We start from the raw sequence: 22,088 nt of genomic DNA, 5'->3' as shown, positions 1-22,088 counted from the left end.
GCCACACCCCTCATAGCCACACCCTCAGCCACACCCCTCAGCCACACCCCTCAGCCACACCCCTCAGCCACACCCCTCAGCCACACCCCTCAGCCACACCCCTCAGCCACACCCCTCAGCATCATTCAGGCATGCTTTTACTTTGACAATTACCATGCCGTTTTAATAGTTTTGTTAAGTAATGATTCCATCAAATCAAAAGGTTTTATGACTAGATGAGGACAGAGCATAATAGTGGATAATGCTGTATGAGATGTAACCTGAGATAAGTGGAAAGAGGTTGAGAAGATGTACCCTTTGAGTAACCTGAGATAAGTGGAAAGAGGTTGAGAAGATGTACCCTTTGAGTAACCGGAGATAAGTGGAAAGAGGTTGAGAAATGGCAACGACCTCTAATCAATACATTTTCCTAATGGGTGTTTTGTATTGTTTATCTTTTTCAATTAACTGTTTGAGACTTGCCATAACAATTGACATTTGTGTTAATGCGTTTTGAAACAGGAATACAGCAGCAAAACAGACTGTTTACAGGGCTTCCATCTATTCAGCCAGAGTGTGTGCATTTGGCTCACGGCCCAGTGTTTGGAAAGGCACACCTTCAGTTGTTTTTCTTGGAGCGCATTGCTCACGCTACTCTGATGCCCCGCCAGCTACATGTGGGAGGCTTTCTGTTGTGTTGTGAAGGGGTTTTGTGAGGCCTTCTGTTGTGTTGTGAAGGGGGTTTTGTGAGGCCTTCTGTTGTGTTGTGAAGGGGGTTTTGTGAGGCCTTCTGTTGTGTTGTGAAGGGGGTTTTGTGAGGCCTTCTGTTGTGTTGTGAAGGGGGTTTTGTGATGCTTTCTGTTGTGAAGGGGGTTTTGTGAGGCCTTCTGTTGTGTTGTGAAGGGGTTTTGTGATGCTTTCTGTTGTGAAGGGGTTTTGTGAGGCTTTCTGTTGTGTTGTGAAGGGGTTTTGTGATGCTTTCTGTTGTGAAGGGGTTTTGTGAGGCTTTGTTGTGTTGTGAAGGGGGTTTTGTGAGGCTTTCTGTTGTGTTGTGAAGGGGGTTTTGTGAGGCTTTCTGTTGTGTTGTCAAGGGGGTTTTGTGAGGCCTTCTGTTGTGTTGTCAAGGGGGTTTTGTGAGGCCTTCTGTTGTGTTGTGAGGGGGGTTTGTGAGGCATTCTGTTGTGTTGTGAGGGGGTTTGTGAGGCATTCTGTTGTGTTGTGAGGGGGGTTTGTGAGGCTTTCTGTTGTGTTGTGAACGTTTTTTTGTCTTTCTGTTGTGAAGGGGGTTTGTGAGGTGTTGTGAAAGGGGTCTTTCTGTTGTGGAGGGAGTTTTGTGAGGCGTTGTGTTGTGAAGGGGGTCTTGTGGGGCTTTCTGTTGTGAAGCGGGTTCTGTGAGGCTGAGCATATGGAGCTCATTGTCTTGACGTTAATACAGTTGATGAACTATGAATAAATGATGACTATAACCGTACAAAGGAATTTTCTGCACTTTCCTACTCATCTCAGTGTCACCTCTCCCATTTCATAGCTCGCCATCTTGGTGTCTGAGGTTAAAGTAATAAAGCAAGCGGAGATGATTGATAAGGACCAGCTTTATAAGGATGATTTGCAGCACTGCTCCCGACTATTATAACCCTCGGTGGCGATAGTTTATTACCCGTAATAAATACTGTACAGCAGAAAATATGCAAATGGTTGCAGAAAACTACCCGAGCATGTTTTTCACTATCCCTAAATGGAATTCACTTTTTTTCAGATAACATTTCAATTTAAAAATCACAGCACGAGAACTACTTAAATCAACAGCGTCAACCACCAGCATGCTCTGCTGGGCCCCGATTTAAGCTTCAGTGTTTGGGGTTATAGTCCCATTATGTGACTTGATCATTTTACCCTTCTATCAGTAATCACATCTTCAACAGACTGGACTCATTCATTCACTGTGGATCTGGGTGGCTTACATGGCAACAAGCTGTTCAGCATTAGCAATTTAATCAGATAAGATAAAGCGATCTGTTTATTATACAAGTGTCTACTAAATTGCTTTACAGTGTCACTGTTAAAATTGGACATGCAAGTACTGTAGGTTTAAAGTAAATTAGCAGAAGACGTTTTCTACTGTACATGGACGTTAACAGAAAGTCATTTTGTTATTCTGTAAAATTGTCCTAACACTATCGTTCCTATTTTCTGAAATAAATTGATAAAATAAACCTATGACAAACTATATACACCAATCAGCATTCAGCAAGATGTATGAAAAGATGTCAATGTCCTACAAATCTCTGAAAAACCATGCTGCTATGAATAGCATTTACTGGGAGATGTGTAAATGATTGCGTAGGCTGAGAATGGATCAGAAAGGAGAGTACAGCCACAGCGCTCTCCCTCCCAGTCTCTCTCCCCCAGTCTCTCTCTCTCTCTCCATGTCCCCCCCCCGTCTCCCTCTCTCTCCCTCCCAGTCTCTCTCTCCCAGTCTCTCTCTCTCTTCATGTAACCCCCCCGTCTCCCTCTCTCTCTCTCCCTCCCAGTCTCCCTCTCCCTCTCCCACTCCCTCCCTCTCCCAGTCTCCCTCTCTCCCAGTCTCCCACACGCATTTTTTTTTTAAAACCAGGGGTCGATCATCTCTGCCGCTGACTCGCTCACTACTGCGGGTTGTTAAAAATACCACAGCAGTAATTATTCTATAGAGCAGCTCCTGATGGGCTATAGGCACAGACACCAGCATCTATAGAAACATGTCTGTTAATATCTAGGCTACACAGAGCAGGAAGTGCCTTAGTGGCACTGCTTACACAGGGTTGTGATCCTTCTTAAACGTCATATCCAAAAGGAAGCTAGAATAATTAAACCTGACAAATGTTTTGTCAGAAATGTTCCTTCCAACAGTCAAATGTTCAGTCATTTCACCACTAACCCTCAATGCACATTACATTTCCAACATTTGTCAAATTTGTCTGACGGAGGGGGCACTGGTTTTCCATTATTTACTTGCCCTTTCTTAGAAATGATAAAACAGGGCCCTGGCACCTGCGTTGCCAACATACAGTACAAAAGGATGTGTCTGGGAGGCTTAGCTGTGCTAAATATATGGGTAAATTCATCCCAATATGACAGGCACTGTTCAAACACCAACGACCAAGAGGAAAGAACGTTCTGGGTAATATGACCCATGTGGAGATAACGACAATGTTAAAAACAGCGGCTTCATTTGCTTCTACAGAAGCTGAGCATTACTAGTAATGCTTCAATGACACGTGGGGAGAAAACGACAATGTTAAAAACAGCGGCTTCATTTGCTTCTACAGAAGCTGAGCATTACTAGTAATGCTTCAATGACACGTGGGGAGAAAACAAAAGTATTCCATAATTGTTTTATTGTACAGTAAATTCAATAATAACCATTCATTCATGGCATTTTCAACTTCTCAGGAAAGTGCACAGTCATGAGTCACTGACTGGGTCTCGTCTTAGCAGGAGGACGGAGATGGGGGAGATAGAGTTCTGCCCTAAAGGAGGAGCAGCGTCTCTGGTGCGGCTTGCACAGTTGATCTAAGCCGTTTTGACACAGATTAAGATCTGAGAGCCAAGTCGAACCCAAAATTGGAGCTTGTCACAGGAGCACTGCCAGTGAGCGATATCAACTATGGTCCCAGTTTGTCAGTTTAACTCGATAATCAGTATTTCAGTAGTGGTTCACTGGCCACCACAGTCCATTTGATTATTTTACAGCTAAATAATGTTTGCATTCTAAAAACAAATGAAAAATAGCCTACATAAACCCAAAACAGTATTATAATTGCAATTAAGCCAAACTCAACCCAAGACCAGAAATGTAGTGTCCAAGAATGACATTCCAAAACAACTTTAGATCAAAACAAATTAAGTAAATATTCTAGCAGAACACTGAGAGGAAACATGTTATGCGGGAGCAGTAAGCCAACAATCTAAACTGGGTTTAAATCTCAGCGCTTTTCACAGACCTAAAGACGATTGAGAGTGTGATGGATTGTTCTACCTTTTCATCCTGAGATCATGTCAACGACAGCTACGCCCCAGTCATTAAACCTACATGCACTTTATCTAAAAGGAGTCATCTACGTTGCAGTAAAAGTAGATAGTAGTCGAAAGTGATCCTCACGCGATTCTTGGGAGAGCTACTGTGTCAGGAGATATTAGATAGAAGGTGGCTCTGCCCTCAATACTATAGTAATGTTTATGATTCGATGTGCCATCAATGTCCATGTCGCTACAGCTTCCTTCAATGCAATAAAGACAACATTTCAACTAAGTGCAGGTCAAAACCATTGCATACAGCTATTATAACTGCATACAAAGTTTGAAATGCTACATTAACAATAGATCAGGGGCATAGTCAGGGTGAATTTTAGTGAGGTCCAGACAGGGGGGTTAAAAACAATTTAATACGTAGCAGAGTGGTAGCAGAGAAAGTATTGATGAATAAAATGGTTTACAGAACCATTTATTTTTCAGTTTTACAGCAAATATTCTGCAATTCTACACATTGGGTGGGAAGACATTTGCACAGATTTAAATGCATATTTCCCCATGACAAGGGGCGGCAGGGTAGCCTAGTGGTTAGAGCGTTGGACTAGTAACCGAAAGGTTGCAAGTTCAAATCCCCGAGCTGACAAGGTACAAATCTGTCGTTCTGCCCCTGAACAGGCAGTTAACCCACTGTTACTAGGCCGTCATTGAAAATAAGAATTTGTTCTTAACTGACTTGCCTAGTTAAAATAAAAAAAATATGATACGCTATTTATACACAAAGTATGTGGACCCTCAAATGAGTGGATTCACCTCTTTCAGGTTCCCGACAGGTGTATAAAAATTGCAATTGCCATAAACAAATATTGTCAGTAGTACGGCCTTCCTGAAGAGCTGTGACTTTCAACTTGACACCTTTCAACAAATCAGCTCATCAAATGTTTGCCCTGCTAGAGATGCCCCAGGTCAACTGTAAGTGCTGTTACTTTCCCTGGAACAACGTCAGCACATTAACTGTTCATCAGAAGCTTCATAAAATGGGTTTCCATGGCCGAGCAGCCGCACACAAGCCTAAGAACACCATGCGTAACGCCAAGCGTCGGCTGGAGTGGGGTAAAGCTTGCCACGATTAGGTTCTGAAGCAATGGGAACGCGTTCTCTGGAGTGATGAGTCACGCTTCACCATCTAGCGGTCCGGCGGATGAAATTGGGTTTGACAGATACCAGGAGTAGGCTGCCTTCCCCAAAGCATAGTGCCAACTGTAAAGTTTGGTTTTTCATGGTTCGGACTACGCCCCTTAGTTCCAGTGAAGGGAAATCTGAACACTACAGCATACAATGACATTCTAGACGATACTGTGCTTCCAGCTTTGTGGCAACAGTTTGGGGAAGGCCCTTTACTGTTTCAGCATGACAATGCCCGCGTACACAAAGCAAGATCCATACAGAAATGTTTGTTGAGATCTGTGTGGAAGAACTTGACTGGCCTACACAGAGCGCTGACCGCAACCCCATCGAACATCTTTGGGATGAACTGGAATGTCGACTGTGAGCCGGGCTTAAAATCAGTGCCCGACCTCACTAATGCTTGTGGTTGAATGGAAGCAAGGCCTTTTATTGTCCTCAGCACAAGGTGCACTTGTGTAATGATCATGCTATTTAAATCAGCTTCTTGATATGTCACACTTGCCAAGTGGATGGATTACCTTGACAAAAGGATAAAATGCTCACTAACAGGGATGTCAACCAATTTGTGAACAAAATTTGAGAGAAATCAGCTTTTGTGTATATATAATGGAACATTTCTGGGATCTTTTATTTCAGCTCATGAAACCAACACTTTACATGTTGCGTTTATATTTTTGTTCCGTGTATAAACCCTGGAATTGTACACGTTTAAGGTGCTGATGATCCCAAACTGTCATCGCAGCTTTTGTGGATGTCGATGAGTGTCTGATTACATAAAGGGACATTTGAGCGGCTCCTCTGTTCTGAAGGTCAGCATCTGAACATTGGTAAGCATGTAAGCTTAGTGATGCGCTCCTGTGAAAACATTGTCCAGGGTCATAAAATGTTGGCCCAAAAACCTGCCCCTTTAATCACCCTGATATTTGATCTCATTGTGTGCTCAGGGCCACAACAAAACCTCTTTCGAAAGGGTTGGCCAGTATCCAGATTTTTATACCGTTCCTGTACCATACCGGGGTATATGGTATTACCGGCAGTGCACACAAGGGGCCCCATTTTCTTTCCAAAAACATGTCATTTTATTTTTCAAGGCACAAAACAAATTTAGGCAGCAGGGATCTTGATCCAGGTGGGGATTGATTATCTCTGCTGGAACCAAGAAGCTTGATCTTTCCATCAAGCCGCTTAGATAGCAAACCAAATGCATAGCTGGAGCCCCGAGCTGGATATCACTTATTTGATACAGCTTAGATAGTTAACTAGTTATAAGAAGTGGCGTAGCACCATCTCAGCACCCAATAACAAGACAATGATGACCAACCCTGTGGTCACATCCACTAGACAGGGTTTATTAAGGCACTGGAGTGACCGACTAAGGCAAAATTCAATAACATCCTGTGCTGTCAGCAGGACCTATCTGGACTCCCTGCTAATGCAGAGGATATAGGGCTTCACATAGAGGAGTCGGACATCATAATACCCTACCTTTCTAGAGCAAACACACATTCACAACAGCAGTCCATGGACTGGTGTGTGCCATCTAGTTATTACAGAGGAAATCTAGGGATCTACAGAATGAAGCTAAGGCCCCAATTTCATAAATCACAGAAAAATCAGCACTGAGGGTTCACAGATGTGGTTTCCCTCAATATCCAATATTTGCGAGAGGAGCAGATTGCGGGATGTATCGGTTTAAAACATGGTTAACACCTCCAATAGAGTATACACATTCCTTCATCTGTGTTGGATTGAACAGGGGGCCAATATGTTCTGCTTGTTCTTAAAAGTAAGAGAAGAAGCCAGGTTAAATATTAGGATGTAGGCTAACTCATAAATGCCTATTCTGGTTGATGTGATATTGAAATGCTAAGAGTAAATCACCAGATAATTAGAAAACTTGCCACTTTGCACTTCAGTTGTTTTCACCCAGCCTTGACAAAATGTACCTCACCTCATCAAGGGTTCTCAGCTCACACATGGTAGTGCTTAGTAACCATCAAATGGAAAAGGCACTGATAAAAATGAAGAAATAAGCCCCGTTATAAGCATTCAAACTGTATAGTGCAATATTGAACAACTTGTTTTTTAAATGTATTACTAGATTTTGAACAGCAGTTGACTTGGGGGTCTCTGTTCAATAAAAATCAGTTAACCATTAAGCATTCTTTCTAAATTGCATGTCTGGATTTAGATAATCTACTAAACCATTTTTTAGTGTGAATAAAAGAATACCAGTAAAACAGAGAAGGCGTTGAAAAACCCCTAAACAAAAGCCCTATTCACACTTGACTAGTACATTATAGAAGGTTGGCTATGTATTTATTACCCCAGCATGCCTGTTTCCAGTGGACGAGTCGGACCGGATTAGTTTACCAAACAGCCCCCTGTAATTCAATAGATTTTTAATTAATTGAAAATGGACCGTTATGACAGTAGCCTGGAGGCTGTTCTAGGTGTGAAGATATTTCAACTTCGCTAGGGATAGCCTATTACTGGCTTTCAGTTCGGAAAACTCAACAAGAATCAATATCAACCATGAACTGTATGCAGATCATTTCATTAAACTGACGTATTTGGTGATGTATCAATTCCACAGGATAAGTATTATCAGAGGACCTTTCCTGAGAAACAGCAGGTTATTAGTGCTGAGATAATAACCTTCCTGTCAAATCAAAAGTACTGACATGGCAGATTAGGACAGGATTAAAAAGACAAAATGTGGTGATTTGTGCTCATCCCGTCCGAATAAGGCTATCGACTATGTAACGGATGGATGTGCTGCAGACAATCCTGGCTTACAAGGTCATTATAACCTTGGGACGAACTGAAGGAATGACATCACTGAGTCTCAGATCAACATTCAACTTTTACAGCATGTTAGTGATGAATCATAACTATGAAAAAGTCCATGAAATGATCAGTTTCATATTCAAGGCAACTAGCCAGGTATGAAGGATTTTCATTTCTAACCCAGCTACCGACGAAAGTCATTACATGAACAACCAAGCAAATTGCATTGACGAGCCATACCGCACAAGTACCCGGAGGAAAATTAGACTACGTAACAGGAGTACATCTAGGCTATAAGAGGGATACAGCTACATAGACGCTGTTTAATATTACAAGAGACAGCTCCCATATTTCCATATGTATCCTCTTGTTTGACGATCACATGGAGCCTTTGGCCAAAAAGCGAAGGCAGATTGAAGGTTAACTCACGACCAAACAGCACGTCATGCTTTCTAATACAAGCCATTGGTGTCAGCTTTTTCCTGGACCAGAGAAGACAGCAGAACTACTGTTCCAATGACTTTCAGGCGGTGACAGAGGACACGTCAACAGTGTGTGGACCAAATTGCATTTGGATATTTAGAGATCGATTCTCACAGACACTGCTACTGGGAATCTAATATTACGCTATATAACGCTTAACTTTGAAAACAGTCCAGAACACCATTCAATAGTTTTTGCATCTGTCCAACCTGCTCTACCTGTCTGAGCGTGCAGTATACATTCTATTTTTACACAACAGTGTACTAATCTAGGGAGAAAGTATGTATGTAACACTCCAGGAATCAACTCCATCTAGTGAGAACAAATTCAGGGATATTATGGACACTTCCATCCAGTACTAAGCATTTCCAAAGTGGTAGAGCTCCCTTAGGCAAAACAACCATGAACGAAAATACACTCAACCCTGACCCATTTGCTAAGCAGAGTAGAAGACACACTACAGGATTTGTAGAATTCAACTGACCGACACTCACTCATACAACATCAACATACAATGTTGACAAGAGACTATACAATTTGGTCCCTTCAAAAACAGCCACACAAATGGAAACAGTTGTTTAGGGCGAAAAGGTCTTGAAACTTTAGTGGATTCGTGACATCCATCCAGTTGGTAGAGCACCCAGGTTTCTTTGAGCAATGTACTAAAACAAACATAAAACAGTTACAATCACCAGCCAAGAAAACAGCTGGTTGTACACATTTTAGAGACAAAGTACAGCCAGAATATTTCTGTGATTCAAGCTTTCGGTCTGAGTGTCAGTTTCCCCTCACCATCTTGTTCTGATTTCTTGCATGACCATAAAGATCAACGACAGATTTAGTAAATAAAAACTCTCGAGTCAGACTAAATGTAGTGGTTTGGTGGCTGTCATTCAATTCAACATCATTCTACTGCCCTAAATTGAGGTTTCAGCTGTCGGCCAAGACTAATCGTCCTTAAACCCCTGACAAAACTCCTCAATGAACGTTTACTGAACTCCATCAGCACGATGAATTCACGATGGATTTTGTAAGTGCTCGCATCATTCAAATGTTAGTAGGGGAGGCGACATTTGGGCCATAGACTTGCAGTAAACTGGTAAAGAACTTTTGTATGTCTTAAAAGGGGCAGTGTTGTATTTTGAGGCAGGCTTTTGAATAATCTAATTAGCCAATAGGCAGAGAGCAGCATTCTCTGTAATAATGCTGTGGGAATAACAAAGCATCTTATTTTATAAAGTGGTTTCTTGCATCAAACAACATTTTCAGTCACCTTGTCTGAAGGACATGTAGATAAACAGATTCATGTCAATCCCTGTGTGTTTGTTTTCCAAAAGTCTCATGGAATGTAAGCCTACATTTTACACCACAATATAGGCTGCTACTGTAGGCTGAATGATAGAACAGCTATTTCCATGTTAAAATGATGCTCAGTGGCAAAACAAATTGAGGGAACATTGCTTCTTAGTATATTTACTCATATATCTCCCCCAGAACATAATCGAGAATCTGACAATTCTGCAAGATGTTAGTCCTGGGTGTCTGAGATTAAGATGAAGCTGTCTACATGTTAGGATTGTACACTGCCAAATGTCTCCAAGTTTCTGTACTCATCTGCCTAAAGACTCAAACACCAAGAAGCCAACACTTAACATTCGGCTCTCCCTTCTAAATGTTATCCACCAGTCCATCCATGCAAGTATTCATACTGTAGGAGTCATGCTGGAGCCTGTGTTGGCCAAGCTTAAGGGAACGCTACCTCTGCTTACATAAGCTGATGTTTTGCTATGCACCAAGTGCCAACGGGTAAATGCAATAGGAGGCATCTTGATTTACATACAACAGCTATGCTTGTAATCCTCAGGTTAACTTTCTCATGAATCAAATCGCTAACCATAGCTAAGTCAAATGTGTTTACTGTTTATCTGATGGGTCAACCTTTAGTGACAAATGGCAGAAAACTTCAGGACCTAGACAATAAGGTGCAGTGGGCCAGTAACCGGAAGGTTGCTGGATCGAATCCTCGAGCTGACAAGGTACAAATGTCATTCTGCCCCTGAGCAAGGCAGTTCTCCCATTGTTCCCCAGGCGTGGAAGACGTGGATGTCTATTAAGGCAGCAGCCCCCCGCACCTCTCTGATCAAGGCTATCAGACTGTTAAACAGCCACCATTGAGTGGCTGCTGCCAACACTCTGTCATTGACACTGACCCAACTCCAGCCACTTTAATAATGGGAATTGATGGGAAATGATGTAAATATATCACTAGCCACTTTAAACAATGCTACCTTATATAATGTTACTTACCCTACATTATTCATCTCATATGCATACTGTACTCTACATCATCGACTGCATCCTTATGTAATACATGTATCACTAGCCACTTTAACTATGCCACTTTGTTTACTTTGTCTACATACTCATCTCATATGTATATACTGTACTCGATACCATCTACTGTATGCTGCTCTGTACCATCACTCACTCATATATCCTTATGTACATATTCTTTATCCCCTTACACTGTGTATAAGACAGTAGTTTTAGAATTGTTAGTTAGATTACTTGTTGGTTATCACTGCATTGTCGGAACTAGAAGCACAAGCATTTCGCTACACTCGCATTAACATCTGCTAACCATGTGTATGTGACAAATAAAATTTGATTTGATTTGATTTGATTAAGAGGGGTTGTGTTAAATGTGGAAGACACATTTCAGTTGGACAACTGACTAGGTATCCCCCTTTCCCAGTAGGCTTAGTTTATAGGCCAAGAAATCTCCAGAATGAATAGTAATTTAATCTTCCATGTAACCTAAACCCTTTTCCAAGGTTGTAATTACAGCAAGTGAACTACCTGAAGATTGGAACAAAAACAAAAAACGGCTAGTGTGGAAAATAATATTCAACCAATCACATTTATCATGGCTGAGCTAGATCCTTCCCACATTGTTCAAATGTAGTTAGTCAAAACTACTAACTATACTGTAAGATTCCTATTTTGACAGAACTACAATTGTAAAATAACAACTATGATTTAAACAGATGTGATACATCTAAACTTCCATTAGTGCACTGCACACCACTTTTGATTATTTTGTGGTGTAAAAATGTAGAACAGTTTTTTTTCTGATCACAAACAGAAAACTCGGGGCCCTCCACTTCATATTATCTCACGGGTGTATTCAAACCAAACTAGCATCTGGATTTAAAGGATAAGTGCAAAATGTGAAGATAATGCTGCTTATATTTCTTTTGTTTCACAGTGTAAATATTGGTTTGTCACACCCATTAATCCAGTACTCATATTTAAAGTGTGTATATGAAACAAGGTATCATAGATAAGGAAACGCATCAGCAGGCTCCATTGTACTGTTTGTCAGTAAACATTTGACCCCCCAAAAATATGAATTTTAAAACTAAATAGTTACAAAAGTACTTTTGAACTTTGTCGATGTTTGGTATTCTGAAACAATGGACTGATGTCACTTGGGGAACCAGTCAAGCAACTGCAGAATATTACCATAGCAGAGGCCATAGAAAAGGATGAATATTTTTTATGAAATCGATAATTCTGCCATTAGGCAATGGGCTAAGATGGACTTGCCTATTCATTCGGAAAGTATTCAGACCCCTGGACTTTCTAAAAATGTTACATTACAGCCTTCTGAAATTGATTAAATATTGTTTCCCCCTCAATCTACACACAATACCCCATAACAACAATGTGAAAACAGGTTTGACATTTTTGCTAATTTATATATTTTCTTTTACAGAAATACCTTAACGTAAGTATTCAGACCCGTTGCTATTCGACTCAAAATTGAGCTCCGGTGCATTCGGGTTCCACTGATCATATTTGAGGTGTTTCTACAACTTGGAGTCCACCTGTGGTAAATGTAATTGATTGTACATGATTTGGAAAGGCACACACCTGTCTATATAAGGTCCCATAGTTGACCGTGCACGACAGAGCAAGAACCAAGCCATGAGTTTGAAGGAATTGTCCGTAGAGCTCAGAGACAGGATTGTGTCGAGCCACAGATCTGGCGAAGGGTACCAAAGAATGTCGGCAGCATTGACAGTCCCCAAGAACAGTGGCCACCTTCATTCTTAAATGGAAGTTTGGATCCACCAAGGCTCTTCTCAGAGGTGGCCGCCAGGCCAAACTGAGCAATTGGGGGGAGAAGGGCCTTGGTCAGGGAGGTGATCAAGAAACAGATGGTCACTCTGACAGAGCTCAGAGTTCCTCTGTGGAGATGGTTGTCCTTCTGGAAGGTTTTCCCATCTCTGCAGCACTCGACCAAATCAGGCCTTTACAGTAGAGTGGCCAGACAGAAGCCACTGCTCAGTAAAAAGGCACATGACAACCCGCTTGCAGTTTGCAAAAAGGCACCTAATGAACTATCAGACCAAAATGAAACCAAAATTGAACTCTTTGGCCTGAATGCCAAGCATCACGTCTGGAAACCTGGTACCATCCCTACGGTGAAGCATGGTGGTGGCAGCATCATGGTGTAGGGGTGTCAGGATGGAAGGAAAGATTAATAGAGAAAAGTACAGACAGATCCTTGATGAAAACCTTCTCCAGAGCGCTCAGGACCTCAGGCTGGGATTGAGGTTCACCGTCCAACAGGACACCGATCCTAAGCACAGAGCCAAGACAACGCAGGAGTTCTGAATGTCCTTGAGTTACCCAGCCAGAGCCCAGACTTGAACCCGATCTAACATATCCGGAGAGACCTGAAAATAGCTGTGCAGCAACGCTAACCATACAACCTGACAGAGCTTAAGAGGATCTGCATAGAGGAGCGGGAGACACTCCCCAAATACAGGCGTGGCAAGCATGTAGCGTCATACCCAAGACGATTCAAGGCTGTAATCGCTGCCAAAGGTGCTTCAACAAAGTAATGAGTAAAGGATCTGAATACTTATGTAAATGTAATTTGTTTTATTTGTAATACATTTGTTTGTTGAATGAACATCCCCTGACCTATAATCCCTACATCTCATATTTGACATTACAAAAGGACTGTGTTATGATATGACAGCTGACATGATCCGAACATTTCAGTGATGAGTGTAAAGGCCATCCATCATCGTAGGACATGTACATCTGTAAATGATCCAAAATGGCCTTTTGTCATACAGAATTTTTTTGCAAAATACTTATAGCAACAACATAAAATGCTCAAAATGTGAATAATGTTTGCAGTGCCAGTACACTCAGTCGCATTCATTCATTCATTTGCCACCAGTTTAGCGAGTGGTTTCCCCAGTGATGTCTCTGCAAATGCAGTAGTGTTATTTTTTAAATGAGGTGAAATTAGATGACTAATGGTTGTGAATAGGCTACAGGGTGGTTTTTGAGTTTTATAACTGTTATTTGGCCCGTTAAAATGTAACAAATATATTAAAAAAGGACATTTTAAAATGTTTTACTATGGACACCAATATTGATCAATTAGGGTTGGAGTATTAATAGGGGGTGAAAAAATGTGTGGTTGCAAAATAGATAAAATGTTAATATTTTATCTCGTCAGAGACATTCCAGAGCAATAGGATAAAGTTAAGAAAACAGATTACTGCTCTGCCGGGTTTCCACATATGAAGTATGAAAGATATCTGCGAGATCAAGTACTTCTAGTCTTTATTTAATGTCTTGCGTCACAGTGAGGCACTGCTTTTATTTTATGTTATCTGATAATTTGCACTCGATGCAGGTGCGTTTGTGGGTTGAGTCACTGATGTGATCTTCCTGTCTGGGTTGGCATCCCCCCACCCCACACTTCAAAATAACTGCACTTAGTTGACCGAGGCAGCTCTAGCAGGCCAGAAATTTTACAAACTGACTTGTTGGAAAGGTGGTATCCTATGATAGTGCCACGTTGAAAGTCACTGAGATCTTTAGTAAGGACATTCTGCCAATATTTGTTTATAGAGATTGCATGGCTGTGTGTTGTCAACAACTGTTGTGGGTGAAATAGGTGAATTAACAAATTTGAAGGGGTGTCCACATGTGTATTTATTAATCTGAAATGCAGAAAATATCTAATCTGAAAAGATGCACAAAATGTACAGTAATTCATGTCCGAATTTTGTAGACGAAATAGTACAGTCCCATTCTCTACAGAGCCAAACTAGAGCCATGAAGCAAATTCCCAAAAGACTAAAGAGGAAAGAGAAGAGAATCTAAGATGACTTATCCAAGCTGGCGCCAGGCGATGCCGAGGAGGCACAGTAAGGGCATTTTGCTTTGCCTGGAGATCGTCATCCTGCCCACCATTTGGCCATGTCCAATGCCAACGGGTGTTATTGCCAAACGCTAGTCGATGCAAGAAATTTGCTGTGAGAGCTAGGTGTGTGTTCTTTTTAATTAGACAGGAGGGGGGGATATTATTTCATTAAATGATGAACAGTGAGAAGGAGTCTTGGCAGAACATGCTAATTTCCTATTTTCTTGGCCAGTGGAGCTTATGGCCAGCAGGGCTGTGCTCTGGTTCGCCCAGCAAGGGAGTAAGCTTTTGCCACACTGAGTGTGCCAACACCGGACATCTCAGAATGACCGTGGGAAGAGATTAAGCAGCAGGAAGTGTTGCTTTCTATTGGTGCAATATTGGCAGGTCACGGAGATGATTGCAATATTTGCTGACGGTGAAAATACTGCAGGTTCATTAAACTACAGTATACCTTGCCTATAATCAATATCTTCTTAGAGAAAATGATACCTAAAAACTTGAAGGCCCTCAAGTAAACAAAAAGACATTAAGAATATTACAATATGTCTAATGTTTTTGCAGTGTACTAACTGAAGAACTAGTAGCAACAAATATTTTGCATAGTTCGCCATAGACCACAGCAGCTGCCATAATATAAGTGGACTGTAATAGAACCTTCTATGCTTGTGTGGTCTGATGTTTCACTTTGAGGCAAAGTCCCAAGACCTTTATACCCGGTCTCCAATGACAGAACCTAACTAGCACTAATTAATACCAGGGTAGAACGTTTGTCATTCGGTTGTAAGTCATTCAGAATATCAGGTGAACAAATATCAGGTTAACGTGGGCTGAATGGCCGAGGCAAGTGCTGTCTGACGGCTGAAGGGATCGGATTGTCATTCGAACAGAGTGGAGCTAATATCGCGTTTTGTGTTACTTGGTGCAATAGAAGTCTCCTCTTTCACATGACAGGCCATTGGACCAGTCTATCCACAGTCTTGTTTCACTCACGCCATTAAGGCACTCATCATTTTACATTCGAGGGCCTCCAGACATGATCCTCCATCACCCTTACACAATCACTGGCAAATTATTGAATGAGGCAAAGCAACAGGACCTACCTTTAGGAGCTCTCGGGGGAAATCTTGTCCTCCATTTAACCCTTCCAGGTTATTGATGAATTCCTGGCACGTCATCTTCTTCCCGATATTCTGTAAGGTGTAGGAAAGATTTATTACTGGGACGATGTGAAAAGAGCATCAGACCGAGGCCTTGGTTAACCCTATCAAACTTACACAATTAAGGGGGCCATGATCATGACTTACTTTATGCAGGAAGCAGAGTGTCGTCTGCATTCCAAAATAGTTCCTGACCCTAAATACAAAACTAAGTGGATAGGTGCTACATTCATGGCTACGTCAAACTGAGCTACTATAAATTTGGCATCATCCATACATTTATCATTTCAGAATAAGCACCAAGTCCAGAATTCTAATACGGACATCAAGGATAAACGGAGGTGGGAAAGTGGCATCTTATTGAACTGGAAGATATAATCACTTAGCTCCCATAATAAAAGACCATTAAGCTTTTTGCTCTGAGGCAGTAAGTCAGTCGCTGGCTGGATAAGAGTACACTAGGGGGAATTTCAAGTCCCGACTGAATGTTGGTGGAATGTAGGTGCAATCAAATATCTTTATTCGATACATTGGATTTAATTCAAATAACCAAACGTTGTAAAAGAAAAGTTACAAGATCATTGCTGCGGCATAGTATATCAGTGGGTTTTAGGCGGCATAGTATATCAGTGGGTTTTAGGCGGCATAGTATATCAGTGGGTTTTAGGCGGCATAGTATATCAGTGGGTTTTAGGCGGCATAGTATATCAGTGGGTTTTAGGCGGCATAGTATATCAGTGGGTTTTAGGCGGCATAGTATATCAGTGGGTTTTAGAGGAGGTACCTATGGTGGACTAAAACTAAAAAGTTTGGACATTGTTAATATTAACTACAACTAAAATGACCTACATTATCTGGTACTTCATTGTTGTGCAGTGTGTTCCCACAATGCACCACAATGAAATCCCAGTCTAAAACTAAACTCCATTAAAGCACTCAACCAAAACACGCTGGTACTGTACACTCATGTCAAGTAAAGGGGTCTGTTACCCAATGGAACCTGTACTACTGTCTCGCAGAAAGTAAGGGGTCTGTTACCCAATGGAACTCTGTACTACTGTCTCTCAGAAAGTAAGGGGTCTGTTACCCAATGGAACCCTGTACTACTGTCCCTCAGAAAGTAAGGGGTCTGTTACCCAATGGAACCCTGTACTACTGTCCCTCAGAAAGTAAGGGGTCTGTTACCCAATGGAACCCTGTACTACTGTCCCTCAGAAAGTAAGGGGTCTGTTACCCAATGGAACCCTGTACTACTGTCTCTCAGAAAGTAAGGGGTCTGTTACCCAATGGAACCCTGTACTACTGTCTCTCAGAAAGTAAGGGGTCTGTTACCCAATGGAACCCTGTACTACTGTCTCTCAGAAAGTAAGGGGTCTGTTACCCAATGGAACCCTGTACTACTGTCTCTCAGAAAGTAAGGGGTCTGTTACCCAATGGAACCCTGTACTACTGTCCCTCAGAAAGTACGGGGTCTGTTACCCAATGGAACCCTGTACTACTGTCCCTCAGAAAGTAAGGGGTCTGTTACCCAATGGAACCCTGTACTACTGTCTCTCAGAAAGTAAGGGGTCTGTTACCCAATGGAACCCTGAACTACTGTCCCTCAGAAAGTATGGGGTCTGTTACCCAATGGAACCCTGTACTACTGTCCCTCAGAAAGTATGGGGTCTGTTACCCAATGGAACCCTGTACTACTGTCTCTCAGAAAGTAAGGGGTCTGTTACCCAATGGAACCCTGTACTACTGTCTCTCAGAAAGTAAGGGGTCTGTTACCCAATGGAACCCTGTACTACTGTCTCTCAGAAAGTAAGGGGTCTGTTACCCAATGGAACCCTGTACTACTGTCTCTCAGAAAGTACGGGGTCTGTTACCCAATGGAACCCTGTACTACGGTCTCTCAGAAAGTAAGGGGTCTGTTACCCAATGGAACCCTGTACTACTGTCTCTCAGAAAGTAAGGGGTCTGTTACCCAATGGAACCCTGTACTACTGTCTCTCAGAAAGTAAGGGGTCTGTTACCCAATGGAACCCTGTACTACTGTCTCTCAGAAAGTAAGGGGTCTGTTACCCAATGGAACCCTGTACTACTGTCTCTCAGAAAGTAAGGGGTCTGTTACCCAATGGAACCCTGTACTACTGTCTCTCAGAAAGTAAGGGGTCTGTTACCCAATGGAACCCTGTACTACTGTCTCTCAGAAAGTAAGGGGTCTGTTTCCCAATGGAACCCTGTCCTACTGTCTCTCAGAAAGTAAGGGGTCTGTTTCCCAATGGAATCCTGTACTACTGTCTCTCAGAAAGTAAGGGGTCTGTTACCCAATGGAACCCTGTACTACTGTCTCTCAGAAAGTAAGGGGTCTGTTACCCAATGGAACCCTGTACTACTGTCTCTCAGAAAGTAAGGGGTCTGTTACCCAATGGAACCCTGTACTACTGTCTCTCAGAAAGTAAGGGGTCTGTTACCCAATGGAACCCTGTACTACTGTCTCTCAGAAAGTAAGGGGTCTGTTTCCCAATGGAATCCTGTACTACTGTCTCTCAGAAACATAAAAATATCCTCCCCCTCTCAGAAACATAAAAATACCTTTGACAAAATTAAAACACTTGTAACATTACATGTATCATTAGTAAAGATTGAACAAGGTTTTTCCTTCTCAGTACGAAATGGTTGTAGACTAGATCACTCTAATATTGCTGTTAATAGTGTAGGGGACGAAAGCTAGTATTCACTGCAAGCGCTTGTTCTAATTCTAACAGAATGAGCAGACGGTGTTTGTTCCAATGACTTGACGGTTCCTGCCAACACCGGCCAGAGTTTGTAGGTGGACGGCACTGACAAATGTTCAGACTGGCACACCGAGCACGTTTTGATCTATATAACTGCAAGAGCTGACAATCTCTCTGTGTACGAGTGTTAGAGTGCAAGGAGGGCTTGTAATGAAATCCTATACATTGTGTTTAGGATGCATACTACACATCAAAATTCTGTTGTTCAGAGATTCTCTCTAATCTATGCTACACCAAGAGGCATACATTTACTGTGCGATGACGCCGTGGACCCAACTAAGACATTAAAATAACCTCCCCGTTTCAACTCACTAGCAAACTATTTCTTATGTTTAGTCCCCCCAACCTTCAGAACAAGACTTGTGACTACGTATAGGCAAGGTCAGAGAGAGCCTCTGGTGGCTGTGTGCACCCCATAACTTGCCCATAGTGCCAATGAGCACAAGTAATTTTATCCCCCCTGAGAAGGTACATAATACTTTAGTGACCATTAAATGAATTCACAGCAGGTTGTTTTCACTCAGGGCTCTCGAAAACACAGTTCCAGCAACAAAAAGAAGATGTATGCTTTCATGTTAGCACAGCATAGCAGCTCGTGGCCACACAGCGATGCTGAGGCCGTTTCAGGCTGGACTATTCTAATGGCAGAGTTGAATCATGTTTTAATGGCATAGTGCTGTGGGCCCCGTGCAGCAGAGTAATCATTGAACTATACTAAACAAAAATAAACATGCAACAATTTCCCAGATTCAGCTGAGTTATAGTTCATCTAAGGAATTCAGTCCATTTAAATTTATTCATAAGGCCCTAATCTATGGAATTCACATGACTGGGCAGGGGCGCGGCCATGGGTGGGCCTAGACCCACCCACTGGGAGCCAGGTCAGGTCAATCAGAATTGTTTTTTCCCCACAAAAGGGCTTTAATACAGAAAGAACGAATCCTTCGCACGCATCCCTTAATTAAGGTATGAATTTTTTTTTTTTTGTCATTACGGATAACAGCCAATAGAAACTCATTCAATAACATTCACTACATGGAACATATTAAAAGAAAGTATGTTTAAGAGTCTGTCCTATATCAGAGACACGATCAGGAAACAACATACCGACACACAGCAAAAAAATAAACATCCTCTCACTGTTAACTGCGTATATTTTAAGCAAACTTAACATGTGTAAATATTTGTATGAACATAACCAGATTCAACAACAGACAAACTGAACAAGTTCGACAGACATGTGACTAACAAAAATGGAATAATGTGTCCATGAACAACAGGGGGGGGGCAAATCAAAAGTAACAGTCAGTATCTGGTGTGGCCACCAGATGCATTAAGTACTGCAGTGCATCTGCTCATGGACTGCACCAGATTTGACCCTTGCTGTGAGATATTAACCCACTCTTCCACCAAGGCACCTGCAAGTTCCCAGACATTTCTGGGGGGGAATGGCCCTAGCCCTCAACCTCCGATCCAGCAGGTCCCAGATGTGCTCAATAGGATTGAGATCCGGGCTCTTCGCTGGCCATGGCAGAACACTGACATTCCTGTCTCGCTGGAAATCACATACAGAACAAGCAGTATGGCTGGTGGGAGGAGGAGGACTTCCCTGTAACGCACAGTGTTGAGAATGCCTGCAATGACAACAAACTCAGTCCGATGATGCTGTGACACACTGCCCCAGACCATGACGGACCCTCCAGTTCAAATCAATCCCGCTCCAGAGTACAGGCCTCGGTGTAACGCTCATTCCTTCGACGATAAACGTGAATCCGACCATCACCCCTGGTGAGACAAAACCGCGACTCCTCAGTGAAGAGCACTTTTTGCCAGTCGTGTCTGGTCCAGCGAGGGTGGGTTTGTGCCCATAGGCGACGTTGTTGCCGGTGAGGACCTGCCTTACAACAAACCTACAAGCCCTCAGTCCAGCCTCTCTCAGCCTATTGCGGACAGTCGGAGGACTGAAGGAGGGATAGTGCATTCCTGGTGTAACTCGGGCAGTTGTTGCCATCCTGTACCTGTCCCGCAGGTGTGATGTTCGGATGTACCGATCCTGTGCAGGTGTTGTTACACATGGTCTGCCAATGTGAGGACGATCAGCTGTCCGTCCTGTCTCCCTGAAGTGCCGTCTTAGGCGTCTCAGAGTACAGACATTGCAATTTATTGCCCTGGCAACATCTGCAGTCCTCCTTGCAGCATGCCTAAGGCACGTTCACGCAGATGAGCAGGGACCCTGGGCATCTTTCTTTGGTATTTTCAGAAGAAAGACCTCTTCAGTGTCCCACATTTTCATAACTGTGACCTTAATTGAGGGTCCTCAAGAACACAGTGGTTTCCATCATTCTTAAATGGAAGAAGTTTGGAACCCCCAAGACTCTTCCTAGAGCTGGCCGCCTGGCCAAACTGAGCAATCACGGGAGAAGGGCCTTGGTCAGGGAGGTGACCAAGAACCCGACGGACACTGATTGAGCTCCAGAGTTCCTCTGTGGAGATGGAAGAACCTTCCAGAAACACAACCATCTCTGCAGCACTCCACCAATCAGGACAGATGGAACCAACTCCTCAGTAAAAGGCACATGACAGCCTGCATGGAGTTTGCCAAAAGGCACCTAAAAGACTGACCATGACAAACAAGATACTCTGGTCTGATAAAACCAACATCGAACTCTTTGGCCTGAATTCCAAGGCTCACGTCTGGAGGAAACCTGGCACCATCCCTAAGGTGAAGCATGGTAGTGGCAGCATCATGCTGTTGGGATGTTTTTCAGCGGCAGGGACTGGGAGACTAGTCAGGATCGGGGGAAAGATGAATGTGCAAAGTACAGAGAGATCCTTGATGAAAACCTTCTCCAGAGCACTCAGGACCTCAGAATGGGATGAAGGTTCACCTTCCAACTGGATCTCAAATATATTTTGATTTGTTTGACACTTTCTTGGCTAGTACATGATTCCATGTGTCATTTCATAGTTTTGATGTCTTCTATTATTCTACGATGCAGAAAATAGTAACAAATAAATAAAACCCCTGGAATGAGTAGGTGTCTGAACTTTTGACTGGTACCGCATATCTAGTTTAAACAGACGGATTAATTACATTTCTGCGGGTGCGTGACCATTGTAGGCTAAGTGTTAATCAGCTTCTTGATATGCCACACCTGTCCCAAGTGGCGGGATTATCTTGACAAAGGATAAAATGCTCACTAACAGGCACGTAAACTAATTTGTGCACAACATTTGAGAAATAAGCTTTTTGGGCATATGGATAATTTTTGTGATCTTTTATTTCAGCTTGTGAAATATGCAACCAGCACTTCACGTGTTGACTTTATATTTTTGTTCAGTGTAGTATTTTTAAAATTTTAAATCAAAGGCTAGTCTGAAAAGGAAGAGACTAATTCAAATAAATGTAATCTCTCACCAGTTGCGATGTGTTTGACAGTTAGCTTGACTTAGAAGAAG

The 22,088-nt window shown here is 42.4% G+C and overlaps 1 protein-coding gene across 4 annotated transcripts in view; it reads right to left on the bottom strand.

The window, feature by feature from the left end:
• The window catches only part of psd3l (pleckstrin and Sec7 domain containing 3, like), a 151,352-nt gene that overhangs the window by 45,123 nt on the left and 84,141 nt on the right, over positions 1-22,088 (bottom strand). For all 4 annotated transcript variants that reach the window (XR_010463741.1, XM_029646831.2, XM_029646839.2 and 1 more), the window contains one exon: positions 15,790-15,879. Coding sequence is in view for 3 of the 4 variants with exons in the window: in XM_029646831.2 (XP_029502691.1) it covers positions 15,790-15,879 (90 nt within the window). In the remaining variant the exon portion in view is untranslated. The remainder of the gene's footprint in view (positions 1-15,789; positions 15,880-22,088) is intronic.

Source organism: Oncorhynchus nerka, linkage group LG4 (assembly GCF_034236695.1).
Source record: "Oncorhynchus nerka isolate Pitt River linkage group LG4, Oner_Uvic_2.0, whole genome shotgun sequence".
Lineage (NCBI taxonomy): Eukaryota > Metazoa > Chordata > Actinopteri > Salmoniformes > Salmonidae > Oncorhynchus > Oncorhynchus nerka.
This window is presented reverse-complemented; position numbering and strand designations above follow the sequence as displayed.